Source organism: Sus scrofa, chromosome 9 (genome assembly GCF_000003025.6).
Source record: "Sus scrofa isolate TJ Tabasco breed Duroc chromosome 9, Sscrofa11.1, whole genome shotgun sequence".
Classification (NCBI taxonomy): Eukaryota; Metazoa; Chordata; class Mammalia; order Artiodactyla; family Suidae; genus Sus; species Sus scrofa.
Genome location: NC_010451.4, coordinates 135,213,883 through 135,231,396, shown reverse-complemented (window position 1 = coordinate 135,231,396; position 17,514 = coordinate 135,213,883). Strand labels below are relative to the sequence as shown.

The window sequence follows — 17,514 nt, the reverse complement described above, 5'->3', positions numbered from 1 at the left end:
CAGGGGCACATCCGTCTTAAAGCACAGGACTGAGGCACAAAGATTTAACTAGTAACTAGCAAGTTGCCAAACCATGATTCACACACAAGCTGTCCGGCTCTGGAACCATCCTCTGAAACCTACCCCGACCTGGGTTTATTGGGTAGAAACGTGTGAAGCTGCTGTTGAGCAAACATCAATGTCATATGAGCATCACTGCTGTCATACGGTTCTTCCCAACACACCAGAGAGGTACAAGCCCTGGAGCCCAAAGATTTAGGTCCCTGCTTGCAGGATGGGGAGAGGCTGTCTCCAAGCCTGGGTTCTACTCTCTGTATTTTATAAAGAATAGAAATTTTGTAGCCATCTTCTCAGGGAAAGACCATGCAGAAAAAGAGACTTGAAGCCATGCAGTAACTAGTAAACAGACAGCCAATGAAATGACACAGGCTCCTAGGACCAGCACCTAACTCACATCTGCAGACCCTGGAGAAGCTGGTTCCCTGAGACTGTCAGACTGAGGCCCATGCACTGGTTCCGGGAGAAGCAGCAGCTCAGACCCAGGCCCTCGGTGGACACAGCGGGTGGACGGGCTCACATCTCCCATCTGGCTGCACACTCAGCAGCCTCCAAGGGCTCAAGCCGGAACGGTCCTTTGACTGTCGGCAGCACGATCCAAGGGGAGCCAAAAGGACCTGCAGTGTCCGGGTCCCTTCCCCTGTGTGCCCGGTGTCCCCCACTGGACCTCAGTGGGGACGCAGCAGGGGAGACAGCACCGCGGGGCACAGCAGGTCTCCTGAGAAGGTTCCTGGAGTGGCCAGGGGTCTGGGCTGCCCCGCACCTGCTCCTCGGGGCCAGCTAGACGAGGTCATGGGATGCCTGGTTGAAGAAGTGTCCCCCGCTGCAGGACCCGTGCAGCCTGGCGACGGAGACACGGGATCTCTGCCTTCAGAGCACAGTCCAGGGGTCTCGTGGTCAGGGGTCAGTGGAGGGAGCGCCCCGCACACCACTCCCTGGTGGGCAGCTGTGATGTGTGACCCGCAGCCTAGATTTCCTCTTTGTGAATCGGGATGGTAATAATCTCCCCTGGGGTCTGTTTCTAAAGAGTAAATGAAAGGGTCCCATAAACCAGGCACTGGCCGCGTCTCGCGCGGGACAGGCACTCAGTTAACGTGTCACAGCTATGAACACATTACACGTGATCAATTTCCATCAGCGGCACTGGCGGAATCTGCTGCCATTGTCCTGCCACCTAATCAGAGAGCTATGATAGAGACCCAGTTGGCAGGGTCTGGACAACTGGCCTGGACTGGCTGAGGCCAGCAGGTGTTAATTTCCCTCGTCCAATTTCTCACCTACGTCCTTGTCCCAGATTGCAGCTCCTTTCTGAGTCGGCCCCGCTGGCCTCTCCAGGGTGCAGTGCTCACCTGTGAGGGCCGAGCTCGCCATGCCCAGGGTTCCCACCATGGACCCCCGCACAGGAGGACGGAGGGTGGAGGGAAGACAGGGCCCCCGAAAGAGTGTGAAAGCTAATTTTTCCCATGAAAATGTTATATTCTACTCGTCTGTTCCTCGTCTGCTTTAGGACAGAATTATGTCCCCCCAGGTGCTGAAGCAAAAGTCTGGGCAACGCATCGTTTTATTCTGTGATCCTGTGTCCCTGGCACCCGGCCAGCAAGCACCAAGGTATCAGGTGTCGTCACCGCTGCTATGAAAAGCCTCGGTGAGGCTTGGTGTCCATACGGTGGGCAGTGGCTGAGACAGGATTCATTCGCTGTTTCCGAAATAGTGGGGGCGTGAGGCTGAGCTTGTGCCCATGTGCGCAATAGCAGAGCCATCAAAAGCCAAGACCTGAGAGAGACACGGGCTGGGGTAACCCAGCTCCAGGGCAGAGGGGGGTGACACTGTCCCCCTGCTGTAACTGCCCAGGGAAGCCGGGCAACGGTGGCAGCAAAGGGGACAAGACAGAGCTTTGTCCCGGCAGTAGCTCTACTGTGAGTCCATGTTGACCCTGGAAAGTCACCTGGTCTGTCAGTTTCTGTTTCCTCATCTGCAGCATGAAGAAAGCAAGGCACCCGTGGAATTGTTCTGTGCAGTAAGCTTTCTGTAGGCCCTCCGGGCTGTGGGTGTTAACTGCGCGCTTCCTGTTGTCCTATCACAGCTGCTGAAGAGGAGAGCTGGGCGCCAACCAGTTACCTTAACCGAGTTCCTCCTGATGAAACTAAGCACGACGACTAGAGAACAGGAGGCCAAGAAGTGCACTGCTCACTCCTTGGGGCTCTGGGTGTTTCGGATTTTTGTTTTCTTGTTTTGGACAGAGACTCAGAAAATGTCAGTTTTACAGGATGGGGCAACCTGGGGCATTTTTGTACGGCTCATCATTTGTTGTTTGGAATATGTGACACTGGGAAGGGGGCCAAGGCCAAGTAACAGAGTCAGTTTTGATGGCCATGAGGAATCCTTGCAGTGGAGCCCACTTGTGTGAACAGGTTACAAAATGACACGGACAAGTGCGATCATTTTCACAAAAGTACCTGCACCTGTGTTCATATAAGCCATAGAATTCCTTCTGAAAAATTACCCCAAGGCTTTTTCGAGAGCTATCTCTGAGGATGAGACTGTAGGCCAGCTTTTTTTTTTGTCTGGCTTATATGTATTTTCCATTGTTTCTACAACAGACAGTTTTAAACGTTAACAACTAATGGGCAAGGAGACCCTGCCGTGGAGCACTGGGAACCATGTGTAACCACTTCCGATGAACCCATACGTGCACGGGCAACACACTCTACAGGAGGAAACTGACAGAACACTGTAAACCCGCCATGATGAAAAAATATGAAAAATAAAAATAAAAAACGTCAAAAAATGAAAACAAGACCACGACGGGGTAAACCTTTCCAGGAACTGCACTGATGTACCTTCGAGTAGTCACTTTGGCCCAGTCTCCAGAGGCCAGGAGTAGGGAGCTGGCGAAGGAAGCAGGGGGCGCGGGGAGTTCACTCCTTAACCAGGGGCTTAGGAAAGAAAACGGGCATCTCGAGGGTGCCGTGTGGGTTCTTGGCAAGGCGCTGGAGGAAGACTTGGCCCCTGCACCCCCATGGCGACAGCAGGGGCGGGAGATGCAGGCTAACAAGAGCCTCTGGAACGGGACAGAAACCTCCGACCCAGCTCACGGCGGAGCTCCGGGAGGATGCGCTTTCCAGAACCACTGCGTTTTTAAAATGTGCTTTCTTTAACTTAAAAACATGATTCAAGGCAGTCACGTTGATTTTAAAATACTGCTAAACTTTCTAAAGGAGTAATTCACCAAAAAAAAAAAAAGAAGTTTTTTTCGTAAAAGGGAAGTATAGCCCTAATATAACCCCTTACCCTCCATTCACCCTTGTGTGCCTTCCTGGGCACCAGCAGAGTGCCAGGTGCCAGGGACCTCAGACAGCCTGACACCCTCCCCTCCCTCCGGGAAGTCTTTCTTTCTTCCCTGGGGCCATCTGGCTGGGCAGGCCCCTGGGAGCAGCTCTGGGGCACACCTGGCAAACCGCTGCACAGGGGCCCAGGGTCTCCAGATCCTTGCTCAGGCCTGACTCTCCCTGAGTGGTTCAAAAAACAAGTATTGAATATCTAAATGAACTCACGGACTAATAAACTACAGACATGACATACATGTTTGCCGATTGATGAAATTTTTATCTAAGCGTCACATTTTCAAATCAATGTACCTGCTTTCAACTGACTGTGAACTCAATGATAGCAACTCCCAAGCTTTTGCTGTAACTCACAATTCTTGTATTTATATCAAAAGCCTTCCTTCTTTTTCTTTCCTTTTTTTCTTCTCTTTATGGCCGCACCTACAGCATATGGAAGTTCCCAGGCTAGGGGTCAAATCAGAGCTACAGCTGCCAGCCTAAGCCACAGCCACAGCAACACCAGATCCAAGCCACATCTGTGACCTACACCACAGCTCACAGCCAGGCTGGATCCTTAACCCACTGAGTGAGGTCAGGGATCAAACCCACGTCCTCACGGACACTGTCAGGTTCTTAGCCTACTGAGCCACTACGGGAACTCCCAGAAGCCCTCCTTTTTAACTAACTTCCTTACTATTCAGGCCCTGAATGAGCAAATCAGAAAATGTCAGTTATGAACAAACTCTGGAATATGTTTATTTCAAGCCTTCATTTCACAGATGAGGAACCAGTGAGTTGTCACCGTCACCCAGAAACTTTAAGGCCAGAGGCGGGACCCGAGTGGGAGCTGATTGGGCGAGTGGACCAACCACAGGGCCCGCCCACTTACCAAGTTTTTGAAGGTTTTCAGTCAACTTGTCTATACTGACGTGCAGCTGGCTTTCTACAAATCTTCTTACAAATTTGTTTTTCAGGGCTTCCTAAAGGGAAATAACATCATTTAATAAAAATAACCTCACCATTCCTCTTATTGAGTAATACTTAACTAGGTTTATGCCGAGTTTCCTAACACAGGGAAAAGGCACAGGAAGTCAATCACCCTCAGAGAGGCTCTAAAACTTCCAGGTAAATAACAACATTTGCTTAGGACTTTGCCTTGAGAAACAAAAGTAAACAGTTTAGGTTACAACTGTAAATAGGCACTAATATTGAAAAGAGCTTAGGTAATAATTATGCACTGCTACTGAAAACAAAGAATGTATATCCGGACAAAACTCTACTTAAAAGAGACACATGCACCCGCATATTCATTGCAGCCCTATTCACAATAGCCAGGACATGGAAACAACCCAAATGTCCATCAACAGATGATTGGATTCAGAAGACGTGGTACATATACACAATGGAATACTACTCAGCCATAAAAAAGATTGACATAATGCCATTTGCAGCAACATGGATGGAACTAGAGAATCTCATAATGGGTGAAACGAGCCAGAAAGACAAAGACAAATACCATATGATATCACTTATAACTGGAATCTAATATCCAGCACAAATGAACATCTCCACAGAAAAGAAAATCATGGACTTGGAAACAGACTTGTGGCTGCCTGATGGGAGAGGGAGGGAGTGGGAGGGATCGGGAGCTTGGGCTTATCAGATACAACTTAGAATAGATTTACAAGGAGATCCTGCTGAATAGCATTGAGAACTTTGTCTAGATACTCATGTTGCAGCAGAACAAAGGGTGGGGGAAAAATGTAAATGTAATGTATACATGTAAGGATAACTTGATCCCCTTGCTGTACAGTGGGAAAATGAAATTAAAAAAAAACAAAGAATGAATCGAGTATTGATTTTCTGACAACACTTTCCAATAGGACGGCACAGCGATCTTTTACATAAATCCTTTATACACCTTGTCCACGGGCCGGTTATTAAGAGGGAGTCACTGTTACAATAGCAGTAAAAAAGGTTTCAGCATTTTCCCCAACCCTCTTGTAAACCTTCGCTCCTCAAAGCCTCATCTTCGAAAGCACCTTCTATATCGTCATCTGTCTCACTCTTCTGTCACTGTTGATGGTTCCACCTCTGCCCCATTTGTCAAAGGTTTGACTCGGGAAGGTTCTCCAAGATGACTGTCATCAACCTGATGACACTTTGAATTTGCAGCTGGCACCCACACGCTTGAGCTGTGCTGCCATGAACTTACAATGTTACAACAGCCAACAGCTCGCTGAGAGCGAAAAATACCCGTGCAGTGAGGCAGATGCCAGGATTAAGCACAGGAAGCAGGAAGAGGGGGCGGGGGACTCATTGGGGGACGTGTCAGTCCCCAGAGAATCTTTATGTGTTCACCTGACTTTGTGTGACCACAACTCTGAAACCTGGGACCCTCTGATGGGGACTTTTCAAACAACGTGCGCCTTCTGCATCACGCCTTCATTCTCGCCTTCGCCTCCTGTGCGGTCACTGTACCGACTCCTGCCTACAAAGGACAGGACTTCACGACAAAAGCTCGGCGCGTGCCTTTTCAAAAATCTTATTTACCTCCTTTCACTGGGCATTAGCTATTTGCCAGACATCATTAAGGTACGTTATATGTATTCGTCATTTAATCTCAGCAGCATCTCCATGAAAAGATGCTTTAACTGAAGGAGAAATGAAGTCTGCGTTACAGCATCAGGAAAACACTGACCTCGGCCTCTGGGGGCAGAGCAGGCCTGGAACTCCACTACTGCAAGTTCAAGGATGCTACTACTTTCTGGAACACAAGCCCGATGCTAAGAAATACAGCAACTCACCACATTTCATCCTCTGAGATAAAAAGTTCTTCCAGTGGTTGGCTAAGTGGCTTAAATGTCTAACTTGACTACTTAGTCAATAGGATTCAGCTAAACTGAGGACTTCTCCATGAAGCCACCTGATTTCTTTTCTTTGGCCACACCCACAGCATGTAGAAGTTCCCAGGTCAGGGATCAAACCCTCAGCACAGCAGCAACCCAAGCCACAGCAGTGAGAATGCTGGATCCTGAACCTGCTGAGCCACCAGGGAACTCTCCACCTGATTTTCTTTGATTGAGGTGTGGCTGATTTACAATATTGTGTTGGCATCAGGTATATAGCAAAGTGACTTTTATATATATATATTCTTTTTCAGATTCTTTCTCATTATAGGTTACCATGAGATATTCAGTATAGTTCCACATGCTATACAGCAGGTCTTTACTGTTCACCTATTTTATATATAGTAGTGTTTATCTGTTAGTCCCAAACTCCTCATTTATTCCTGCCCCCACAAACCACCTGATTCTGTTAGGTTCTCATACGATCTTGTAGCCTCAATTTCTGCCTATTATATTGTATGTCATCATCTGTAGTTGCAGCAGAGCCCATATCAAAGCTTGAACTATTTACCGTCTGATTCATTACAGAAAGTGTCTCCTGACCCCCGGATCAGCAGATTAACTCCCGAGCAAACAACCCAAAGAAGAAGAGTACCACAGCATGAGAAGGAGTGGCCCAGACTTCCAGTTCCAGGAACAGTCTAAAGGCCACTGAGTGCTCTGAAATCCATCTCAGTCTGTCCAGAGGCCACACCTCCAGGGCTGCTCTTAGCCCGTGAGCACCACCTAGGTGACTCCAAAGAGCCACAGGGATCCTGGGACAGAGGACCCCCCCCCCCCAACCACTAAGAACTGACATCAAGGATGACAAGGCGTTCATTAGATGCAGGGCCATTTAGGGGTTTCCACCCAGCCTCCCGAGTCCCCCATCCCCCTGAGCCAGACCAGCCTTACTGAGGACCCAGCTCCCAGCCTCCTTCCTCCTCTGCTCTAAGAGCTCTTTCTTTCCCTGTTAAAAGTCTCACATATGTCATCTCATCTCGGCATCTGCTTTTGGGAGGATCCAGGCATAGAAGCATTTCCTATGTACCGCACACTATTGCAAGTACTTTACGTAATTTACCTTATAGCTCATAACTGCTATTTCCTTACATCACAGGTGAGAAATCCAAGGCACAGAGAAGTTCAGTGACCAGCTCAAGATCACACAGCAGAAGTGGGCAGGGCTGGGAATCAAAACAGACCATCCCAGACTCCATGGCTCAGAGTCCATGTTCGGAACCACACTGAACATGCTGTCTGGTGAGGAGGAAATACGCCAAACGAGAATAAAAACGTAGGTGTACTTCCTCCTGCTATCAGACCTCAGGTGAGTTAGGTAATAAAAGGTTCTTACGTAGTTAACGGTTGGCCCATCTACATCACAGCCCGCATACTTCAGAATATATTATTTTGTCCGTACAGAATATTAGGGGATGATAATTGATTATTTTAATAGACCCACTGTTGAAAAGTCTGCACTCCACCCCTAAAAGCATTAAGTTCGTATGGAATTTAAAGCACAAATAAATATTAATTAAGTCATCAATTCAATCCTCATAATTGCAACATGTTGCATGGGCAAAACAATGGATCATTTATAACATGTTTTCACATGTATCCAATTCTACCTCAATATTACTAGTCAGCTGGGAAAACCACGAGCGGTGGCTCTGTGGAACCTTCTAAAGGACCCTCTGATTTTGCAGATGTATCTGAGCATGTGCTTCCCCAGGCTCGGGGGTCAAAGGCGCCACCACTCACCTGCAGCTGGTTCAGCATCTGGCTGGTTCCACTGCTCTGAAAATCGCTGGACATGTTCAGCAGTGTTTCTGATAAAGTCTTCAGCTTGTCCACAAAATCAAAAGTATAATTTGCCTGCAAAATAAAGCATATTTGGATATGTCTCTAGTTTGGCCATGTTGCATTAGGAAGATTCTTCCCCTTTTTTTTTTTTTTTTTTCTTTTCTTTTTTTTCTTAACAGCCACACTTGCTGCACATGGAAGTTCCGGGGCTAGAGGTCAAATCAGAGGTCGATGGACATTTAGGTTGTTTCCATGTCTTGGCTATTGTGAATGCTGGTGCAATGAACATTTCTTACATAGGAAAAATTGTCGAAAAGAGACTAATGCTAACATTCTTTGTAAAAAATGCTATTCTAATTAAAAGAATAAATATATAGGCATTAGGGAGTACACAAGAAGCCTCTGAAGAAGGAACAACAGTTATTGTAGTTTTAAATAGTTTCTCTGCAAAATTAAAGCTCAGCAGAAAATGCAGAAGCTACAGATTTTTAAGGTGACATAACGTAAACCAAGAATTCCTATGTCCGGCTAAGCTACCGAGCAAAGGTGAGGACCAGAGAAAGTGTCTTCAGATGCCCGAGGAGAAAGAAATGACCTATGAATCCTCCCGAAAAAAGTTAAAGTCACCTGAGCAAAGGCTAAATCAATATGAGAATATTGAAATGATGATGAGTCATGAAACCATTCCAACAGAGAATGAATTTTAAGTAACAGTGAGCAAGGTTCTACATGTAACCCAAATGCCAACAATAACTCTCGAAAGAAAAAAATTATGAAAACCATAGAAAAGTTACAATAAAAGTAAAAGCACCAAGTGCTTACTATGCTTTTGATGACTGTTGATGTTACGATAATCTGCAGGACTTCAGACTCTATCACTAAAAGACAACAACGGGAAGGGAGGGAGGACAGAGTACAAGCAAAGTTCTCACGTAAGAAAGAAGTGGCTCCTGGCGCTGAGCACTCGCGAGAGGACAGACACGATGTTAAGGAACAGAAGACAGGACTTCCCGCTGTGGCGCAACAGAGATGAATCCGACTAGTATCTGTCAGGATGCGGGTTCGATCCCTGGCCTCTCTCCATGGGTGCAGGATCTGACATTGCCGAAAGCTGTGGCATCGTTTGCAGATGTGTCTTGGATCCAGTGTTGCTGTGGCTGTGGCACAGGCCTCAGCTGCAGCTCTGATTCAACCCCTAGCCCAGGAACTTCCACATGCCACAGGTGTAACTGTAAAAAGAAAAAGAAAGAAAGGAAAAAAAGATTACAGGACGATGACGAGGCTCAGAGCTCAGCGTCTCAACAGGAAGCGGGCACGACGCTTCCTTCGAGTCGTGCTGTCACTTTCATCTCACAGGGAGAAAGTGCTTGGGTTTTGTTTTCACCCATATGCCACCTAATAACTGCTGATTTTAGAAAATGCCCTAACCTCTCTTACTTAAGAGTTCATTTTCGCTTAAGAAAAAAAGAAAGAAAGAGAAAGGTGACTCGGTCACAGCGTTTTTTCTGCTGCACTCATTCTTCTATCTCTCTCCTTAACATTCAGACCATTGGCTTACGGCTACTGAGGGGAATGAGGCAGAGGAACTAGAAAATTTAAAAAGGAAGCAGGTAGGGATTTTCATAGAAGATAAAATAAAGGATTTTTTAGAAAAAGGAAGGCCAGAACCAGGGAGGGAAGAGCCCCTTCCTCATGACGCAGTTCTTGCCAAAGTGGTCCCTCCTCTGAATCTCAACAGGATCAGGAAAAGAGAAGGTCCCTTTGTGGTCCAGAAACAAAGCGACCTTGGACTGACCTTTCCAGAACAAGGGGAGGACTAGAATGGACAGCGAGGTGGACGAGGCACACGTCCGATGCTTGGCCGATTTCTAGGCTGACATGTGGGAGACGGCAGGATGCAAAGACTTCCCAGGATGCTACATCCTACATGCATCTCTCGCTCCCTGGACCAAGTTCCAACTGTTCGAAGGGCCCCATGAAAAGGCCCTCTCCCTCTCTACACTGCTCCCCAGGCACCCCGTTCTAGATCCGTGGGGTGCACTGCAGTCAGCTCCTTGTACACCTCCCTGAAATGTCCACACCTTCAAGCACAGGTGCATGGGCTTGTGACCTGCTTTTCTTCACTAAGACGCCCCACATTTTTCCACACCTTGCCTGAAATACACTTAACAGGAGATCTTGGAGACCAGCCTATATCTAAATCATCCTTCTTAGTAAGCTGCGTGTGTTCCTTTCATAAATGTGCCAACGTTGATTTACCCAGCCCCCTACTGATGGAGAGCTTGTTTCCCCACCCCTGGGCTTATAAACAATGACACAGAAACGTCCTTGTTTTCACGTGTGAATATACATTTTCAACATGACCTCATGAACACTGTGCCAACGAGGTCACTCATTGTGACACGTGCGCATCTGTGTCTGAGATCGCCTGTGTCCTGCACCTGCACCAACGGAGTGTGTCGTCAGTCTGGGGGCCTCTGTCACTCTGATATGCTGTCTCACTTGGGGGTTACATTGTTCTTACTATAAATAAGTTTGAGCATCTTTCCACACGTTTAAGACCCCTCGCAGGTTTTTCCTTCCCTGTGAACACTTCGTGTATATTCTTTGCTCATTTTCAAATGGGCCTTTTTAATGATTAAATACTGAAAATTTGGGACAATACAGCCCCTGTCACCAGAGGAAAGGATCTCTTATGAGCCGACTCAGAGAGGAAGAGGAGGACAGGGAGGCCTGGTGAGAGCTGCGCCCACTCACTCCTCGCCCTCCCAGCACCTCTCTGTGTAGACACCACTTCTGAGAGGCAAGGGAATTCTGACACCACCTTTCCGAGGACTTCGGCGAGGACTGACTGATCTAGAGGCATCCAAGAGGGGTTCTGAGTCAAAACACATGAGTCTGAGTCCCAGCGGGCCAAGGCCGGTGGAGAGACCCCGAGCCAGCTGCCTCAGCTCTCGGCACCTTGAGTGCAGGGTGGCCTGGCAGTGGCGCTCGTCTCTTCCAGTGGTTGAATGCTGTTGTCTGTCTGTCCTGGGCCTGCCGTCTCCTGGCTGTGAACCTAATGGACCTGAGGACAGCAGGATCAGTGCACAGACACCCAAGGTCCCTGCAGGGGCAGCTTCCGTCTCAGGGCTGCGTGTCACCTAGAGTCACAGAACGAGTACTGTCATAGACTGTCTGACACTGCGTTCTAGGGAACTGCTGCTTTACTAGGATTATACCAAACAAGTCTCTTCACAAATGTAATCACTTCCTCTCTGGGCACCTTTGCTGCATTTTGATGTTTCGTGCTGCACGTTTTCACCCATCCGAGAGGCTCGCTCTGGGCTGAACCACTAAGGACCTGCTTTCAGATCACAGATCAAATGCCTGCAGTCACAAAGTGGATTGCTATAATCCCATCCCCTCTGCAGGGCTTCCGGGGACGGTCCCGCCTGCCCCCAGGTCCTGGCGATCCCCGGCGCACTGCTCTGTGCGCAGAAACAGTCCTGAGTGCAGGTGCAAGTGCCTCCAGCCCGTGCTGGATTTATTCAGACTCCGGTCCCGGGCAGCTCCCAGCTCGCTGAGATCTTCATCTTCGACAAGTGGCAGAGAGCAAAGCATTGTCATTTCCATTCAAGTTACTTAATCCTCAGGCTCTGGGTCCACTCAATGGTAAAAACAGCGACAGCCTCTGCCCATCTTGAACCTGGGTGATTCATTCTCCTCATCCCAAAGGTGCCCCTTTGAAGGCAGGCAGAGCACTGAGGATGGGTGAACAGCAGGCACTGACACTCCAAGCCACTCAACCACAGAAAGGGTTTGATTAGGAACCCAGAATTCCCGACTGACAGCCGTAAAGGAACCATAGGGTACAGCTCCTTCTATGGGATAACCTAACACTGTAAATACGGCCCGATGAAAAGAACCCTGCTGCGGAGCCCACTAAGGGTGGGTTAGAACATATGCTTCCATGGACCATCTAATATACTTGAGAATGTAAACCTCACGAGTCTACACTTTACTTAATCTGTAAAATGGGTCTAATAACACCACCCCACCCAGTTCTCCTAAGAGGTTTGGGGAAAGTACCCAGGACAGTTCCTTGAACCTAGCAGAAGCAAGTGCCCAGTATATGGTGCTTCAATCTGCATTTGAAACTGCTGACATGGGGCATTCCCACTGTGGATCAGCAAGTCAAGAACCCAACTAGTGTCCCGTGAGGATGTGGGTTCGATCCCTGGCCTTGCTCAGTGGGTTAAGGATCCAGCATTGCCATAAGCTGTGGTGTAGGTAGCAGGTGTTGCTCAGATTTGGTGTTGCTGTGGCTGTGGTGTAGGCTGGCAGCTCCAGCTCCTTCCATATGCCACAGATGTGACCCTAAAAAGAAAAAAATAAGAAACTGCTGACATGACTGCCAGGACCATGAGCAGGTGTAAAACCCTTCATCTGCCTCCTCCCTGGCCTCACAACCTGTCAGAACCCCTTACATCAGCAACAAACCCTCCCATCATCAGCTAACATTCCAATTTCAAAGCCCGAGGCTGCTCCTCCTGCAGGAAGCAGTCCTCCCTCTGTTCTGTCCCCGGGATCTGCAGCCCCTTCCCCCCACGGCAAGTTCCTTCAAAGGCAGAAGCTGAGTTCTGCTCACATGTGAATTCCAACTTGGGGAATACGGTGAGGCGTAATGGAAATAAATTAAGCACTGGCCTTGGAGCTGCACAAACCTGGGTTCAAACATCATCACTGCCAGCTGTTGAGAGATCCTAACAAGCTTACTAACCTCTAAGGTTCATCTGCAGAGTGAGTGTGGCACCTGCTAGCTCCTTTCATAGGCATGAGGCAGGGGTGTGTCCCAGAGCTCCCGGCAGTGTCAGGGCTATTCCTCTCCTGTATCATTCCTTCTACCTCTCCTCAATACATACTTGCTGAGTTAAGACTTCATTTAAATGCTGATGAGCCATGCGGGAACCCTTTAAACCTTGGGTCCTATTTCTCTAAAATGAAGAAACCCACTTAGCACTGGCTGGCCCTTTATCAAGTTATCGTGGGACCTCAAGGCCTCGCCAAGGAGATAGACCTCAAAGCCACTGGCCAAGATAAAAATTACCAGACCCGTATCGCCACTGCACCCATCTCATTGTAGTGTCCCCTCTTCATCCAGAGCAGCCTGGCCTACTCCTTCCTGCTCCCTAGTAGGAAAGGCATGTGGGCCCACTCCTCACCCAACCAATCAGCAAGTGTATCATAAGACCCCTCTTTTCCCAGCCAATCAGCAGGCCAGCAGGTGTATGGTAAAATCTCTCCTCTGTCCTTGGGCTATAAAAACAGACAGGACCATGTGCTGGAGCTCTCCGTGATCATCAGGAAGTCGGCCTGCTGCGTTAACAGTGTCTCTTGCCTCAGTACACTTGTCTTTTCTTCACCTTGCTCTGAATCTGGAAAATTCTTTTTCCGACCTGCACACACAAGCCTTGACAGTTATCATGTCCTGATACCAGAGTCACCTCCCGTGGCCTGTTCTGCAAGGATGGAGCTGGGCCCTTCGGTGGCTGGCTCTATGCTCTATGTCAAACTTTGCCAGTAGAGAGAACCGGAGGGACCCTGCAGGGTAGGAGGACGGGAAGTTCTCCTCCTGATCTCACTGTGCTGCCCCCAGCAGGTTCCCCTAGATTCAGCCCCTGGCTTCAAGGCTCTGGCTGCACAGGCCCACAGCACAGAGAGCCTTTCCAGGCTCTTTCTCCAACATCCCACACTGTATTTTCCCAGGGGCTGCTGCGGACGTGGCATCACCCCCACAGGTGACTCCCCCACGGAGGACCCCTCCCCCAACAGACAACCTCCCCTGTTGCAGCTTCTTAGAGAGTCACCAAGAGGGCAGTCTCCTGCCACCCAGAGGGCAGATTCCCCCAGAAGCGCCTCCAGGGAGGCTCCTGGGTGACTTTTGCCATCCAGTTGGTTCTTCCCACTGCTATCGGGATCCCATCCCTGGTTGGAGAGGCCGCTTCTGGTGTGTTCCTTCCTCGGATGCCCCTTCCCCAGCCCTGGGGGGGCGGTGCATCCTTGAGCATTCTCTTTACATCACTAACCAGCCCCATTACCCAAATATCCTGTTATGACGCAATTCTTCAAAATAAAATTTCCCCATCATTTCTTCCGATTGGACCCTGACTGACAGGTGAGGATATAACCCTGTGGACACTGTGCTCAGGAAACAGCAAAAATGCACGTGCCATGAAAAGAGCTGGGAAGAAAAGGCAGCAAAATTTCTTAGGTGGATCAAAACCACTTAAAATACCAAAGCTACAGTTTTAGAACCAGGTTGATATTTAACAAAACAAAACAAAACTATTAGGATGTGGAGTTGGAAGAAGAAAGCGGTCCCAGGAACCAGCCCTGGGCTTTGGGGCGCTTGAGGCAAGGATGCCAAGGCTCTCACACCTCATCCGCAGGACGGCTCTGCAGGTGGCACGGGGGACCACATCACCAGGTGGGAGAGAGGCAGGGCCCTGCTTGGCTCTCCCTCTTTGGCCCAGGTGCCCAGCAAAGAGCCCTATTTACAGAAAGTAGGACCAAAGGGAGAACTGGGACTGTGTCCCACACCGGCCACACCTACAGCTTGCTGGCTGCCAGCCACAGGCCATCCTATGTCTCGAGAAAATCGCTCTTTGGTGCAAATTAGCAGACCCCCACGTCGACAGGCACGCCTCATAGCTGCTTCAGTAACTCCCGAGCAAACCACTGTCAGCATCAAAAAAGATGCCAGTGGTTCCTGACAAAGAAGGTGTCTAGTGACCAAAGGAAAGTGGAAGTACACTTCGGTCAACTTTTAGGGAAATCATTCAAATTAAGAAAGCAATCTGGGAGTTCCTGCTGTGGCTCAGCGGGGTAAGAACCCGAAAGAGTCTCTGTAAGAATGTGGGTTCGATTCCTGGCCTTGCTCATTGGGTGAAGGATCCGGCATCACTGCAAGCTGTGGCATAGGTCACAGATGGGCTCGGATCTGGCGTTGCTGTGGCTGTGGCTTAGGACTCAGCTGTAGCCCTGATTCGACCTCTAGCCTGGGAACCTCCATATGCCATAGGTGGCACCCTAAGAATTTAAAAAGAAAAAGAAAAAGAAACTAAAGTTTCATCACTCTCAGAATGCACGCAGCATGTTCGCAGCCCACACCTCCTCCTGGTGGAGGCCTACACATCCTCTCCTCCACGTGTTTTCCCAAATCCTTCTTGCCAGGACGAGCTGCTCACCTCCAGCGCCTTGACACACTAAGCGAAGCTCTCATCATATTATTTCTAAAATATTTCTCCGGGTGTTTGTCTTCTCTTTCCCCACCACAGAGTGTACTCTTTGAAAGCAGACACTGGCACGCTAATTGCTGTATTACAGACTATAGCACAGGATATATTATAGCATCTATTACCAACGATATTAATGTATAATACTATATAATAAAAATAAATCCACGGCCTATTTTTTAAATTTGAATTGAAAATAAAGCTATGGGAGTTCCCATCATGGCGCAGTTGTTAACGAATCCAACTAGGAACCATGAGGTTTTGGGTTCAATCCCTGGCCTTGCTCAGTGGGTTAAGGATCCGGCATTGCCGTGAGCTGTGGTGTAGGTTGCATATGCGGCTCGGATCCTGCGTTGCTGTGGCTCTGGCCGGTGGTTACAGCTCCGATCAGACCCCTAGCCTGGGAGCGGCCCTAGAAAAGGCAAAAAGACCAAAAAAAAAAAAAAAAAAAAAAAAAAGGAAAAAAGAAAGCTATGATATAGAGCCATTCTCTATAAAATTTCTAAAATATCCACAGCTCTTAAAAGTTTAATGCAGAGTTCCCGTTGTGGCTCAGCGGGTTAAGAACCCAACGCAGTGTCCATGAGAATGTGAGTTTGACCCCTGGCTTGCTCAGTGGATTAAGGATCCAGTGTTGCTGAAAGCTACCGTGTAGGTAGCAGATGTCGCTCAGATCCGGTGGTGCAGGCCTGCAGCTGCTGCTCCAACTTGACCCCTAGCCTGGGCAGGCACGTCCACATGCCGCAGGTGAAGTCCTAAAAAGAACAACAACAAAAAGCTTAATGCACTGAGGTTATCTGAATGTGGCTTTGGCTCCAGGCCTCTCTGAAGAGTAGTCCCCAAGGAACCAGCTCCTGGCATATGTCATTGCACTGTGAGTCCAGACTTTTGGTAAATGCCCCTCTGGAACAGACACTTGCAAGATAAAAACAGAAATTGCTCAGCACATTAAGAGCAAACTGCAGCAAACACAGGTTCTCAGCTAAGTCACGGGCGGGACATGGCGGTCATTCAGCAACTACGAGGGCAGGAAGCATGAGCCTCCAAGAGCGGCTTTGACCAACAATCACTCGGCTGCTCAGAGGCCCAGGCATCACCACCAAATTTTTAGCTTTTGAGTCGTCAGTACGATTGGCAGCTTGGAAGTTTGGCGTTAAGGAATCCAGCATCTCCTCCTCGGGGTTTGACCAGTAGGAGTGGATCATCCTCATGTCCCCTGACGTCCTTCCAAGGTGCCCCCAGGCACGTGAGCCACCATCAGACAAGGAAACAAGAGCCGGGAAAACACAGCACCATCCTTTCAAGTGCAAATATCAATATTAAGAAACCCTGAAGCAAAAGGGTTTGAGACAGCCTGAAAAAGGGAAAACAACCAGAGCCCTGCCACGTCCAGATTCCTCCAGGGACGTTCTCCTGGCCTCCTCCCCAAGCCCACCCGCCACAGGATGAGGCCAACAAAGCCCCACCATCAACTTGGACGATGTCACTGCCTGACCCGGACCACAGATACAGCGGGACTGACTCTTCCTTCACCACCAGACGCACCAAGCAAAACAGATGAGCGATTGTGCTCCAGGCTGTCCTGGAACCACCTGAAACAGCCCTTCTCTTGTCTAATGGTCCTCTCTGCCTTAGTTACTCCTGAGAACACCTTCTGCCCCCAAACTGTCCCCTGGGAGAATGACTCCGCACATCCAAGTTTAACAGCAAGAGGAATAGGAAAAAAAATTAAAATAAAAAAAACACAACAGGGCGAAATGAATTGTAATCAACATAAAAAGCTGTGTAATCTGATCTGTATAATAATCATGCTAAATATTTTAGAAGACTGCCTCCCGTGCACTGCATCTCTAACGCCCTCATTCATTCAAACTTACCTTTTGAATGACCTTATTTATGTCCTGAGTGTTTGGTGTGTACAGTATTTTTCCATGTAATACAGGCTTTAGGAAGGACCACACCAAAGCACCATTTGGAGAACGAAGAATTTCCTGATAGAGCTTCAAGCAAAACGGTGCTGTCACAATTTAAAAAAAAAAAGAAAGTGTTACTCACAATATGGGAAGCCCAGGTTAATAGGGGAATTTTTTAATATATCCACAATGCCTCTCTTTGCAGTGAGAGGTTTACATATTTTTTTTTCATGATTCGATTCTGAAT

General features: G+C 48.5%; 1 protein-coding gene across 10 annotated transcripts in view; it reads right to left on the bottom strand.

The window, feature by feature from the left end:
- The window catches only part of LOC100514786 (ATP-binding cassette sub-family A member 13), a 348,431-nt gene that overhangs the window by 221,081 nt on the left and 109,836 nt on the right, over positions 1–17,514 (bottom strand). For all 10 annotated transcript variants that reach the window (XM_021063898.1, XM_021063900.1, XM_021063901.1 and 7 more), the window contains 3 exons: positions 17,232–17,371; positions 8,036–8,149; positions 4,273–4,363 (listed from right to left, as the gene is read on the bottom strand). In XM_021063898.1, coding sequence (XP_020919557.1) covers positions 4,273–4,363; positions 8,036–8,149; positions 17,232–17,371 — 345 coding nt within the window. The remainder of the gene's footprint in view (positions 1–4,272; positions 4,364–8,035; positions 8,150–17,231; positions 17,372–17,514) is intronic.